Consider the following 14,029-nt stretch of genomic DNA (forward strand, 5'->3'; position numbering starts at 1 on the left):
ATACCTATTTTGTGTTGTCATTCGGCCTTCGAGAAAGAATCTGCTATGGTCAAAACGTAGGGTTATTATCTATTTGTTTGCATTGAGAAAGAAACAAACTTTTCGGCATTTCTGCGGTGAACCGCAATCGAAACTTTTCAACCTCGAACTATATTTGTTGATAATGAAGGCGGGGTCGAAATTGTTTGCATCAGCTTGGCATGGTTGCTCACCTCGATCCCACACCCACCTCACCCACACACAGATTGAATGACAGTGAGCGAGCGGGGCGCGCCAGGCAAAGTGAACACAGACAGTAATCAGACTCATCAGAGTAAGTTTCTTTTGTTGTTTTTAATATAAAGTTACTTGATAATCACTTGATAGTGGTCGTTTACTTGAGACTCGAAATATTGTATTGAATCAACCAAGATGAAGAATTTGAGTTGACTAAGCCGGCCGGGTGCAAACAGACACTGCACTCACAGCCCCACACGCTGATTTGATTAACATTGCACTGCTTGTGTTGTGTGTATGCCCACTTCCGGGATTTCCGCATTGATCAAGTTCCATTTGATTGTATTGTATTCTTGCTTCAGGGGCTTTTCGGTTTAGCATGAAGCTTGAACTTTGAGTTGTGTGGTTCACATCTTGTTCATATAAATACATTTCTACCAATCAAGCGGGCAAACTTGAAATACTTGAAAAACTTGAAATTAAGTTGTTGTGATCTGATGCTCTGATAGTGATACCTTACTAAAAATACTAGCCTAGCCCACCTTGTTGAGCTGTTAATGGCTCCGCTTTTAACATCGGTCTCATCACTGTCACCATTACAGCCCACCTTCGATACATGTCTTAAACGCTAAGTTTTCAAAGGTCGCAAAATGCGTGGTAGTTTGATTGCAAATTTCTCCCATTTAAAAAAGTCCAATACTCCTCCAACATACCTCATTTTATTCCTTACATGTGGAATTACTATGACACATAACAGGGCTTACTAAATGATGACTTCGTCCAGATGTGATGATTTGAAAATTGGTCCAAAAAATAGTGTACAAAAATTACATTTATTGTGACATGTTCTTGGGCGCCGCCATGTTTTAATGATTCGAGTGTGAGTGGTGGACGGGTCTTTCTGTGTATTGTTTGTTTGTTTGTTTGTTTGTTTGAGTGATCTTCCCATCAAGAGGACTCTGCAAAATCCCACAAGGGGATATAAACACCAAGCTGGCAACAACCAATCTCTCAAACAATCATTGTTTTAACGTCTATGAATATATAATCATGAATTGCACAAATCAAGAAATTGTGATTCAGTAACTAGACGACAATATTTATTCTAGTCATTGTGAAGTCAGTGGTTAGCTGGGGGATTCGAATCCACAACCTTGTGATTGCAAGTCCTGCAGTCTAACCACTTGACCACGGTGACCACCAGTACTTCTTCAAACTTCAAAGAACAGAGTCTGGAGGGTCTAGGGTTTAGAAAAAGAAACACAGAGATCTACTTTTGGGAACCTCTCGAAATCATAGTTGCGATAACGTAACCCTCCTCCCGACAACAAACGTATCAAAACAGACAAAATGGTTGCCGCTCATTCAGGCGCAAAAGAACATTTCTTATTCTAACATTGTATTTTATTACAACTCAAAAACATAACATAAAAATTCTAAAATTTCCTAAAACATAATATTTGCTTTATGAAAACTTTTTCTAAAAGAAAAGTTTTATATTCTCTATCCCCAAAGCAAAAAAAGCAAATTAACATCTATCATTTCATTTCTGATTAGTTTTATTTCAGATTGACAAAGAATAAGATGAGTACCGAGGTGAAGCTTGTGGATGAGGATGCCTTCAAGATGAGTCTTCAAGATGTACGAGATGATAAAACAGAAACCAAATTAGTGATTGTTGGTCATGTCAACAATGAACCCAACGCAATAGATGTCATATTCACAGGTAAATAGAAGACAGATCTGAAACTTTAATGAAACTTGGGAGATTATTGCTAGACGCTTAAACCATTGAGTCCCAATACTTCCTATATCCAATTGCCAAAATGAAGGATTTAAAAGCAGCTTGGGTTGGCAGGCCAATGCTTACAAGGAGTCAGGGGTCAGTTTCCTAGGTAGGAGATATTAAAAACTTAAGGCTAGTCCTAAGTTAGGATGAGTTACTCGTCTTACCAGGGGATAAGACTCGTCTTAACTCCTTTGTGAAATCCACCCCTGGCATTCCATTCAAGGTATTACTACTAGCAGGGATGTGTCAAAAAAGGGAGTCAACAGTTGCTGGAAATTTAAAAAACTGCTGGTCAAAATTGTTTACTTACAATACTTTACATGTAAAAAGTGTAAATTACAGATAAAACAGGGTGTCCAAATTCAAAACAGGGTGTCCAAAAGACACTCAGACACGCCTCTAGCTAATACTTAGATTCCAAATAGTTGGTCTATGTTTTTGGGCAAGTAATGATTCTAAAGCCCTACATGCCTATTATTTTACAAATTTACATTTAACGTACCAAATGGAAAAAGGGAAACAATCCTTTCATCTGCTGAAAAAAACCTAAACTTGTTGACAACTAACAAAAACTAAAGATTTCTTGGTTTGTTTGTTTGCCAGGTCCAGACATAAATGAGATAAATGAAGTCCTTGATGATAAACAAGTGATGTATGTTCTGGCGAGACTGAATACGACATTTGACCTCTCAACTACTGTGAAATTTGTGTATATTCATTGGTAAGTAAGTATTTAAAGGTATTTATAGTTGTTACACTGTCCCGCTGGGCAGCACAGTGTAGTTTGCTCAGAGTGCAGGGCGAAATTGGTTAGTTCTGGGCAGCCTGCTCACTGTGGCTACGGAAACCAGTCATCTCGCCCCCCGCAAAGTCGCCCTCTACAAAGTCGCCCCCTGCAAAGTCGCCCCCTCCGTGTACAAACTCGCCCCCTCACAATGTCGCCCCCGACACAGTCGAACCCCGACAAAGTTGCCCCTAACAAAGTCGCCCCCCCCCAAACACAGTCGCCCCCTACACATTTTTGCCTATTGTTTCAATGATTTGAGTTTGTACCAAGAGGGAGTGAGCTTGCTGGGGGGCGACTTCGTAGGGGGCAACTTTGCAGGGGGCGACTTTGCCAGGGGGGGCAAAATGACTGGCATTCGTGGCTACAACACTGTGATGCAATGGAGGACCTAAAAATGAGGCCCTAGTCTCAACTCTTTGACCACCAGTAGGTGCCATTCTGTGCTTGATACATATTTCGCTCAATATTTATTTATCTTTTGCACTCTACTTTAGGGTTGGAACCAATGTGCCATTTTCAAAGAAAGGCCGTTTTGGGGTGGTACATGAATCTGTTAGGAAATATTTCCAGCCATGTCACTTAGAAATGGAGACAGACTCAACTGCTGATATCACTGAAGAAGTCATTCGGCAAAAGGTAGAAATAGTTTTAACAATCAAAGTTAGTTAATAATAATAATAATAGTAAAAGTGGTTTTTATATAGTGCTTATTATCCATCACTCAGTGACGCTCAATGCTTCAACATAATGACCTTCGACCATCGAGACAGGAGGATTTATGTTATAATGAACTACCCTTTTACATAGCACCATGTAAACTTTGACCTGGTGCTGTGGCGCAATATGCTGACAATCAAACCAGGAACACCTGGGTGAATCCCTTCTCTTTAGGATAAGTGCACTGGGTACTTTTGGCGTTCTTAACACAACACATGCTCCACCAACTGAGCTATCTAGCCCTATATTTGTCAGTCTCCCAATTTTGTCAATACCTTTGTGTTGTCAATACCCCAGGTGGTTAGTAATATTTGTTATATTGAACATTTGTTATATTGAACTAAAGGCAGTGGACACTATTGTAATTACTCAAAATATTTATTATCATAAAACCTTTCTTGATTACGAGTAATGGGGAGAGGTTGATGGTATAAAACAAGTGAGAAACAGCTCCCTCTGAAGTGACGTAGTTTTCGAGAAAGAAATAATTTTCCACAAATTTGATTTCAAGACCTCAGATTTAGAATTTGAGGTCTCGAAATCAAGCATCTGAAAGCACACAACATTGTGTGACAAGGGTGTTTTTTTCTTCCCTTATTTTCTCGCAACTTCGATGACCGATTGAGCTCAAATTTTCACAGGTTTGTTATTTTATGCATATTTTGAGATACACCAACTGTGAAGACTGGTCTTTGACAATTACCAATAGTGTCCAGTGTCTGTAAATAAATTTATTTTGTGATAGTTGGAAGACACAGCAGGAACAAGGTCGAAAGTGCGGGAGCGAAGTGAAGTAGAAGGTGTACAAGAACGAGGCTTTACACAAACACAAACCAAGAAATCTGCGGTCGGTATTCCTGGAAAATCCAACTCGAGCACCAAAATGGCTGCAGTTAGTTCACAAGGTTCACCAGTAACAGTCGACCCAGAAGTTTCAGAAATCATTAAAGATCTTAGGTAAGACATCTCTTTGTTTTAAATTTCATTTGCTCGTTTTCTAAATCTTAGACATGTTAGACACTGTTTCGCTTGATCCAGAAAGGTGGAACTAAAAACTCTGAGTAAATAAGTCTTGACTTTTTTGCCAATAAACATCTGGTTGAAAAGGAGGATTGCAGGCTGTGAACTACGCTCTTAAAGGGGAATGGCAGTTTTCCTCAAGTAAGGGGCATGGCAGTTTTCCTCAAGTAAGGGGCAAGCTGTGAGAAGAAAAGCTAGTTTTGCATTGGAACTTTGCAAAGAGCACCACAGCAAAGTCAAAGGGCACCGCTGCAATTGCTGTGGGTGCTGTTGGGTTATTTTGAGGCCTTAGACTGGAGCCGGATCAAGCACTGGTGTAAGCGCGACACTGAATCTTGATCTCCGGTCTTTAAAAAAATGACGGATCGCAATCCACCTTTCTGGATCTAGTTTAAACGCAACAAATATTCATAAGCCCGGTTCATACTTCCTGCGAATGCGAATGCGATACGAATGTTGACGTCACAAATTCGCAACAAATAACTTGCAACAAACAATTCGCAGGGGTTGAATTGTGCTCAATTCTCTTGCGAATATCGCAGCAAAAAACAGAGTTGTAACGTCACATTCACATCAAGTCACGTCAAATTTGCATCGCATTCGCAAATGCAGGAAGTATGAACCAGGCTTTACTCTCAATCCATCACACCTAAATCCTTGATTCACGATCATCTTGATGCACCTGTCTGGCGCTCGCACATTTCCAAACACCTACACTGTCCTTCACTTTTCTTCACTTTTCTTTTGTAATAGATCTGAAAGTTCTACAAATTGGTTACTAGCTGGTTACGAAGGAGGGAATCCCAAAGCACCGATCGTCACCGTTGGGTCAGGAGATAATGGTCTTGATGAAATGAAAGGCTTCTTAGAAAGTGATAAGGTTCTCTATGGATTACTGCGAGTCACTGATCTAGTTGATGATATCACTACCGTCAAATTCGTCTACATCACATGGTAAGAGTTTCACGTTTATTTAAAGGGACTGGACACCTTTGGTTATTTTGTCTTCTCACTTGGTGTATCTCAACGTATGCATAAAATAACAAACCTGCGAAAATTTGAACTCAATTGGTCGGCAAGTTGCAAGCTACATGTAATAATGGAAGAAAAAACACCCTTGTCACACGAAGTTGTGTGCTTTCAGATGCTTTATTTCGGGACCTCAAAATCTAATTCTGAGGTCTCAAAACCAAATTCGCTGAGAAGTACTCCTTTCTCGAACACTACGTCACTTCAGAGGGAGCCGTTTCTCACATTTTTTTATACTATCAGCTCTCCATTGCTGGTAACAAGTAACAAGTAAGTTTATATGCTAACAATTATTTCGAGTAATTACCAATAGTGTCCACTGCCTTTAAAACATGAAACACATTCCTGTTCCTGATGCAAATTTAACAACTGTAGTTTATTATTTCCTCCTATCTATTATGTCATGTGTCATATTTCTTTAATGACAAAGAAACATATTGCTCATGTTGTAATTACAGTGGAAACAATATTTGTATCATTTCATTTTATCTCTTCCTGAATGTGTCAGACACTGTATAAATATAACTACATGTATTGTTACTACTATGATTATCAAAGGATATCCTGAAGACAAACTGACAATTTGAAATACATTCTTGTGATGGGAACAACAATTGTTATCTTACTTCATATAGGGTATGTTCAGACAGCGTACTAAGTTACTGAACTGGTTTAACTTTTATGAGCAGCGGGGGGTGGTCGTAAAAAAGGAAATTCCCTCGCGTTCAGACAGCACTGAGTTAAGCCTGATCCGGTTTATCTTTGGTTTTAAGAGGTCAAAGTAAACGCGACCTCGTTACTCCGTTCATTGGTCACCGTGTGTTTACCTAATGATTACGGAGGTCAATGGGTAGTCTGTTGTGAGTTAAACCAGGTGTGGTCTTTTTTATTCAGTCCACACATGGTGTTAAAAGATAAACCGGAAGTGGTCTAAAGATTAACCCCCCTCCCTTTTGTGGGTTGAACTTGATTAGGTCTAAATTTAGAACTGTTCAGACACACAGAGTTGAACTCGATCGGGTTGAACCATGAGTTAAAGCGACTTTGAACCCAGGGTGGTTGGGCTGGTGTAGTGGTACATGTACCTTTCCTTGCCTTCCACCTCTAGGACCCAGAATTAATTTATCGTTGCAGGTTTACAGTGAGGACAATTATTTTAGGATCTTTTTGTGATATCCCTGAAGGATTTTGGATGAATGTATGCAATGAAAGTAGTCCCGCTCAACTGTCCCATGATGCATAAGTGAATGCTGGGGGAAGGTGTTCAGTTAGTTCTCGTTTTGGTTTCATCCGGATGGCTTGTTGAATGCACCCATGTTGAGGAGAACACACATTCATGAGGGTCTCTTTATTTGGTTGAAATGATTTTTAATGTCACCATATGGCCTAGCGGTTAAGAGCACCATATTCAAGCGCTGGTGTTTCTGATCAGCAGAGTGTGGGTTCAAATGAGTGTTCCTGGTTTGATTGGCAGCCTATTGCGCCACAACATCTTGTAAACCATTACATGGTGCTAAGGATTAGGTCTCTTTTGTACTGCAAAATTCAAGTCTCTTCTCAAAACTTATCTTATGTCACAGGTTTTCAATGACTAATTTTGTTGTGTCTGTTTTTTTCTTCGTGTTGTGTTTTTGTTTTTGTTTTGTTTTTGGTTTTACTGCGCCTTGAACACCCAGCAGGGTGGATATGTGCGCATTACAAGTCTTATTATTATTATTATTATTATTATCATAATTCAAACGTAGTCCCACATACCTTGCAGGAAATACTATGTTGAAGCGCCTTGAGCATCACTGAGTGAAGGAGAGGCATGCTATATACAAAGCCACTATTATAATTTATACTATTATTATAACAGGGTTGGTGATATGGTAAAACCGATGACCAAAGCCAAAGTTGCTACTCGTAAAGGTGACTGTGATCAAGTGTTCTTACCAGCTCATGTAACTGTCTATGCATCAGAATCATCAGATCTTATAGAGTCAGAAATAATCAACAAGGTAAGTACATTGAACCATTAGCAGCTTTAAAGACACTGGACATCTTTGGTAATTGCAAAGACCAGTCTTCTCACTTGGTGTATCTCAATATTTGTAAAAAATAACAAACCTGTGAAAATTTGAGCTCATTTGGTCGTCGCAGTTGCGAGAATAATGAAAGAAAAAAACACCCTTGTAACACGAAGGTGTGTGCTTTCAGATGCTTGATTTCGTGACCTCAAATTCTAAATTTGAGGTCTCAAAATCAAATTCGTGTAAAATTACTCGAAAACTACATCACTTCAGATGGAGCCATTTCTCACAATGTTTTATACTATCAACCTCTCCTTATTACACGAGGTAAGGGTTTATGCTGATATTTTTTTTGAGTAATTACCGAAAGTGTCCACTGCTTTTAAGCCCGGTGCAAATGTGATATGATACAAATTTTGACGTTTCGCAGGAGTTGAGCACAAGTCAAATGATAGGAGTTATTTGTTGCAAATTTGTGACGTCAAAATATATATCGCATTCGCATAGATTTGAATTATGAACCAGGCTTCTTTCCATGTACTGCATCTGTTTGGAACTCCAGTTTCCCAAATGGTTTGTAATATTTGGTATTTAAAATTGAAAGTCGCAACCCCTTAAAGGTGATCCCTCTGTTGCCGCTTCTCATTTTGTATCGTAAACTTGGGTGTGATCCCTGGCTTTACGGCAGTTAACAGTTGTGTAGCTTTCGTAGACTGAAACCCCAGAACAAGTATTTTGACAAACTAGGGAGACCACCAACATAGGGCTAGATGGCTCAATTGATTGAGCACCAACACATTTATCAAGTCCCGCTCTAGTCAATTTGTTTTTGTTACAAAAAAAATAGTGAGAATTACTCTGTGAAGGGTTTGTTGCATATCTTTACAATTATTTTATTGTATCAGAAGTTTTTGCCCACATTCATGACATTACTAGCACTGTACTGCATTTTTTAGAGGTTTGATTTGTAAAGTTCAATGTGAGAACAAGTTACGAGGAGATTTATGTTTGATTATTTTTTCAGGTGAAATCTGCATCAGGAACCAAGTCTCACGTCATGTAAGAATGCTTCCAAGATACTCTTTTTACTTACATCTTACTTTCATATGTGTTTCTTTTTTATCTCTTATTGCATCAGTACCATTGAGTATTGTGATTATGTTAAATATAACAATTTCACTAAACCATTGAAAGTTTAGTCCAGTTCATACTTCCTGTGAATTTGCAACAAATAATTTGCCACAGTTGAGCTGTGCTCCAACAGCCATGTGACGACAAAAATTGCTTCGCATTAGCATTCACAGGAAGTATGAACCGGGCTTTTGTTGACTTAACATTGTACTTAGCCTAACCATTTTTTAAATGTGGCTTTAAAGGCAGTGGACACTATTGTTAGTTGTCAAAGACCAGTCTTCTCACTTGGTGTATCTCAACATATACATAAAATAACAAACCTGTGAAAATTTGAACCCAATTGGTTGTGGAGATAAGTTGCAAGATAATAATGGAAGAAAAAACACCCTTGTCAAGTTGTGTGCTTTCAGATGCTTGAATTCAAGACCTCAAAATCTATTTCTGAAAGCCAATTTGAAACCAAATTCAAATATTTGAGTGAGAAATTATTTCTTTCTCAAAAACTACGTAACTTCAGAGGGAGCTGTATCTCACAATGTTTTATACTATCAACAGCTCCCCGTTGCTCGTTACCAAGTAATTTTTATGCTAACAATTATTTTGAGTAATTGCAAATAGTGGCCAGTGTCTTTAAAACAAATCACGTCCACATAATCATTGTAGAACAATGTTAATGGACAATTTGGAACCTCCACCCTTTAAGTTAAGTTATGTATTGTGAGAAGTAGAATTTAAATCAGCAGTTTGTTTGCTGTGTCTTTGGTTTTGTTTGTTTGTTTGTGTGCTAGACCTATGCAGGCTTTAGGGTTCAGCGTCGTATTAGGACGAGGTATATTTTGCTTAGTAAAGGGCACCGCTATGAGGGAATACAAATTGTGAGGGTACATTTCAAAGGGCACCAAGACAATGATTGCTGCTTTGAAGACTGTGACAAACTCTGGTCCTTGAGGTATTTTGGAAGCGTAATTCTTTCAGAAGAGTAAAGCCTGCTTCACACTTCCTGTGAATGCAATCAGAATTTTGGACGTCACAGCTACGTTTTGGCAGCGAATATTTTGCAGGAATTGAGACAAAAATTTTCGTTGCGAATTTGCTTTTACAGGAAATATTAACCGGGCTTAAGGGTACCAAATAAAAACACCATGATAAAGTTAAGGGCTGATGGCTGTTTCATATATTAAATACATGAAACACAACTACATTTGTTATTTGCATGGGTAGAACATATTAAACATAGACCAATGATTAAATTGACTGATTTTGAACCTTTTTTGATATGCCTTGCTTAATGACAATGACATTACGTTAATATTGTGAAATACACAACTATTTTTAAAAAGAAAGTTTGTCATACTATTGCTATACATCATCGTTTTCATCATCATCATCCTTCGTCCTTGGACGGAATAGTAGAAGCAGCTTTGATGAAATGGTGCCAGGTTGCTTTGTCCCTCGTGGGTTGTTGGGTCTCGATTTGATTGAGATTTGTGTCTTTGATCTTAAATAAACCGAGACCCAGCTATACGGCGCCCAAACTTTATTCAAGATTGCAATGGGACCAAACAAACTTTCTTCCACTGATAGTTTCTTTGGTAGGAAAATGTTAACTTTTGTAGAATGTGAAAGGAGTCACTAGGTTTCTGATTTCATGCGATTCTAAATATAACATGCATAAACTTTAACAACTTTTCATTTCCTGCTGAAGCAGTGTAGGCCTACAAGGAAATGAAACCAAATTTCCTCAGATTCGATTTTCCTTCACTGGACACTATTGTTAATTACTCAAAAAAGCATAAAACATTACTTGGTAACAAGCAATGGAGAGCTGTTGATGGTATAAAACATTGCGAGAAACGACTCCCTCTGAAGTAATGTAGTGTTTGAGAAAGAAGTAATTTCTCACTCAAATATTAAAAGACTTCAGACCTGAAGCCTTTTATTGGGCATCTGAAAGCTCACAAATTTGTGCAGCAAGGGTATTTTTTTTTTCAGTATTCTCTTGCAACTGTGACGACCAATTGAGTTCAAATTTTCACAGGTTTGTTTTTTTAAGCATATGATGAGATACACCAAGTGTGAGAAGACTGGTCTTTGACAATTACCAATAGTGTCCAGTGTCTTTAAACACAACAATGCTTCGCAAGACAAAATTGTATTGTTTAAGATTGAGTCATCAGTCAAGCTCTTCCAATATGACTCAATCTAACGGCTCAATCAACTCAATGTGTTAGACCATTTAGGTCATATTTTGTAGCTCTAATGTCATCTTTTGTACATTTTTGGAAGATTCTTTTTAACTCAATAGTTTTAACTGAGCGTATGATATTTATATTAGCAACTAATGATAATAACTCGTAATATATTTGAGAGTGGAGGTATGTTTGCTATTATGGTAAATATAATTGTATTTAAAAAAAATAATTAAAGTTTTATATTGCATGTGGTTTACTAATTGACCAGGGGCCAACTTCATAGAGCTGCTTAAGCATGAAAATAGCTTGCTTATTTTACACATGATACTGGCCAAAATATATACATTGCTTGTGACTGATATTGCTGTTGTTTACTTAGCATTACAATTGAATGGGGTCTTGGCCGGTAATCTGATTTTACTAAGCAAGGTTTTTTTTTTAGCTTAAGCAAATTTTGTGCTTAAGCAGGTTTATGAAATTGGGCCCAGGTATTATCAATTTGTGTTGAAAATACATTCCCATTCCTCACATGGCCAAAATATACTTTTAATACTTATTCATAAATACCCCAGACAGTTTCTCTACTCCTATTGGTGGAGGGTGTTTAAACGGTTGATAATGACCAGTGTTTATAACCGGCTGGCTTCCGCGTGTCAGGCGCGCAAGATTATCATGCGGAACGCAATTCATAGCTATTAGTAACAGCGTGGAACCTACTTCTAAGCGCGCGCGTGTAATCTATTTTTAAGTGCGCGCGCGTACACACAACCCACGCACAGCACAAATTTTTTGAACAAAATGTTTCTAACCTCAAATATTCAACTGTAAAAGTGTCTGTAATTGTATTTTTTTAACGTTTATTAACAAAAGGGCATTATTAATGGGAATTCGACACGGCAATTCGACCCTGCCAGCTTTAAACGGCCGTGTAAGAACTCGTCGCTACCCTTTTATTTCCTTATTATACATTCAATGATAAAGAGCTGTGCTGTTGGAAAAGGCATTGCTTTTGTGAATCTTTGGCCTAAAGCCAGGTACATACTCACTGCAAATGCAAATGCGAAGCGGATTTTGACGTCACATGGCTGTTTCGGTGCGAATGGCTCACAGGAGTTGAACACAGCTCAACTCTTTGAATTATTTGTTTTGTGATGTCAAAATTTGTATGGCATTCCCAGGAAGTATAAACCGGACTTACATGTAGCCCTGTATGACAATATGTATCTGTTCTGTTTTACTCTTCAATTTTCATTATTTATCTTTGAATGAAGACTTATCTTTTTAAATGTTTTATTTCTTAGTTCCTTTCTTTCTATCTTTGACATTGACTACGCAGCATTAAGAACAATGCACAGAAATATGCAAGCAAACAATAAATCATGGACAAAATTAATGACTAGTGGCAGAATAGTTTATTTTATAGAAATATAAACATGTTTAGAAGACTTTGTTGTATGAAAATGCAAGTAAGTCTCTGAAGTGATGTTTTAAAGCAGATATTTATGTAAACCAATTATGTATGGAAGACGTGTCTAGCGCCTTGAAGTGTGCTTTAAAAGACAGACCTCGACAACTCAAGCACTGAACTAAAGTTACTCCGGAGTCTGGAAAACAATCCAAGTTTTGGAACAGGAACCAAGGGGCATTTCTCAAACACCGGCTTGGGCTATGGCTCCATGGAACCACAACTGCGTGCAAAATACCATAGAGAAAAGACCGTGGAATGAGTTGTAATGAAAACCCACAGACCTTAAAGGCAGTGGACACTTGGTAATTACTCAAAATAATTTTATCATAAAACCTTTCTTGATTACGAGTAATGGGGAGAGGTTGATAGTATAAAACATTGTGAGAAACAGCTCCCTCTGAAGTGACGTAGTTTTCGCGAAAGAAGTAATTTTCCAAGAATCTGATTTTGAGACCTCGGATTTAGAATTTAAGGTCTCGAAATCAAGCATCTGAAAGCACACAACTTCGTGTGACCATGGTGCGTCAAGGGTGTTTTTTTTCCTTTTCATTATTATTTCGCAACTTCGACGACCAATTGAGGTTTGTTATTTTATGCATATGTTGAGATACACCAAGTTGGAAGACTTGTCTTTGACAACTAAGTGTCCATAGTGTCTTAACCCTGAGCTTGTCCCTTTTCGTGATTGCAAGCTGCCCTTCCATGGGCTTTGTATATAATAATCATCTTCGCCATTTTGCTGGCCATGGTAACCGACAGCCTGGTTGATCACAATTTCGCTGCCGTCAAACCATGAGTAACCATGGAATTGATAGTTCATGTCATAAAATGATTTGCTATGGCACGTATACAGAACATGATTATTTACTTGTTGAAATTTGCTATAATAACAAAATAAACACTTTGTACTATATGTACCTTGATATCATTGGAGACTAAAAAGAAACAAAAAACATTCCTTTCCAAAGAATCTCGGTTTATTCATGTACATCGTCTAGTATGAAATGTATACATGTATATCACAAAAGACAACCTAACAATGAAATGATGTTTCTCAATATATACATGTACAACCTCATAATAAATATACATTCTTTCTCCATTTTTGTAAAAGGCACTTCGACATAAAAATAAAACATGATTGTGAATTGAAATACCTGAATTAAGTGAAATTTTAATGGGTTAACAAATGTAAAGGCATAACCAAACAACAACTAGATAGTGTTTTGACATTGCAATTTACCAATATTAGACCCATTGCAAAACGCCCAGCGTATTTGCACCCACGTCTCCTGTACCATCTGGTGTGCCAAAAACACGCACAAAAGGATGGTGCACTTGTTTACGCACCTCCAAACAATGCGCGTCGACCATTTCTTTTGTGCACGTTTTGACACCCAAAATAGCGGACAGGGGGAGACGCGCATGTATGAGCGCTGCGCCTTGTGCATAGGGTCTATTGGAGTGCCAGGCAATCCAAATCGTAAGCTTCTACCTGCCTCAAAGAATGAACACTGGCCTAAAGTGTCTGGACTTGACAGACGCACTGTGGTTAATGCTGTACACTTATGCTGCACATTATGTGGCTCATTTCATGAGGTGGGGGGACATTTGTGATACACAAGTCATTATTATTAAAAGTATAACATTATACAATTGTTGCAC

The 14,029-nt window shown here is 38.1% G+C and overlaps 1 protein-coding gene across 1 annotated transcript; it reads left to right on the top strand.

Annotated features, from left to right (window-relative positions):
* Positions 1–233: 233 nt before the first annotated feature.
* Positions 234–9,009, top strand: LOC117306369. Its single transcript, XM_033790974.1, has 8 exons — positions 234–313; positions 1,774–1,942; positions 2,609–2,726; positions 3,287–3,428; positions 4,255–4,466; positions 5,283–5,483; positions 7,417–7,558; positions 8,595–9,009. Exons 2-8 carry the CDS (start codon positions 1,801–1,803, stop codon positions 8,631–8,633), a joined length of 996 nt encoding a protein of 331 aa, XP_033646865.1. The 5' UTR covers positions 234–313; positions 1,774–1,800; the 3' UTR covers positions 8,634–9,009.
* The last annotated feature ends 5,020 nt before the right edge of the window (positions 9,010–14,029 follow it).

The sequence above is a fragment of the Asterias rubens genome, unplaced genomic scaffold (genome assembly GCF_902459465.1).
Source record: "Asterias rubens unplaced genomic scaffold, eAstRub1.3, whole genome shotgun sequence".
Classification (NCBI taxonomy): Eukaryota; Metazoa; Echinodermata; class Asteroidea; order Forcipulatida; family Asteriidae; genus Asterias; species Asterias rubens.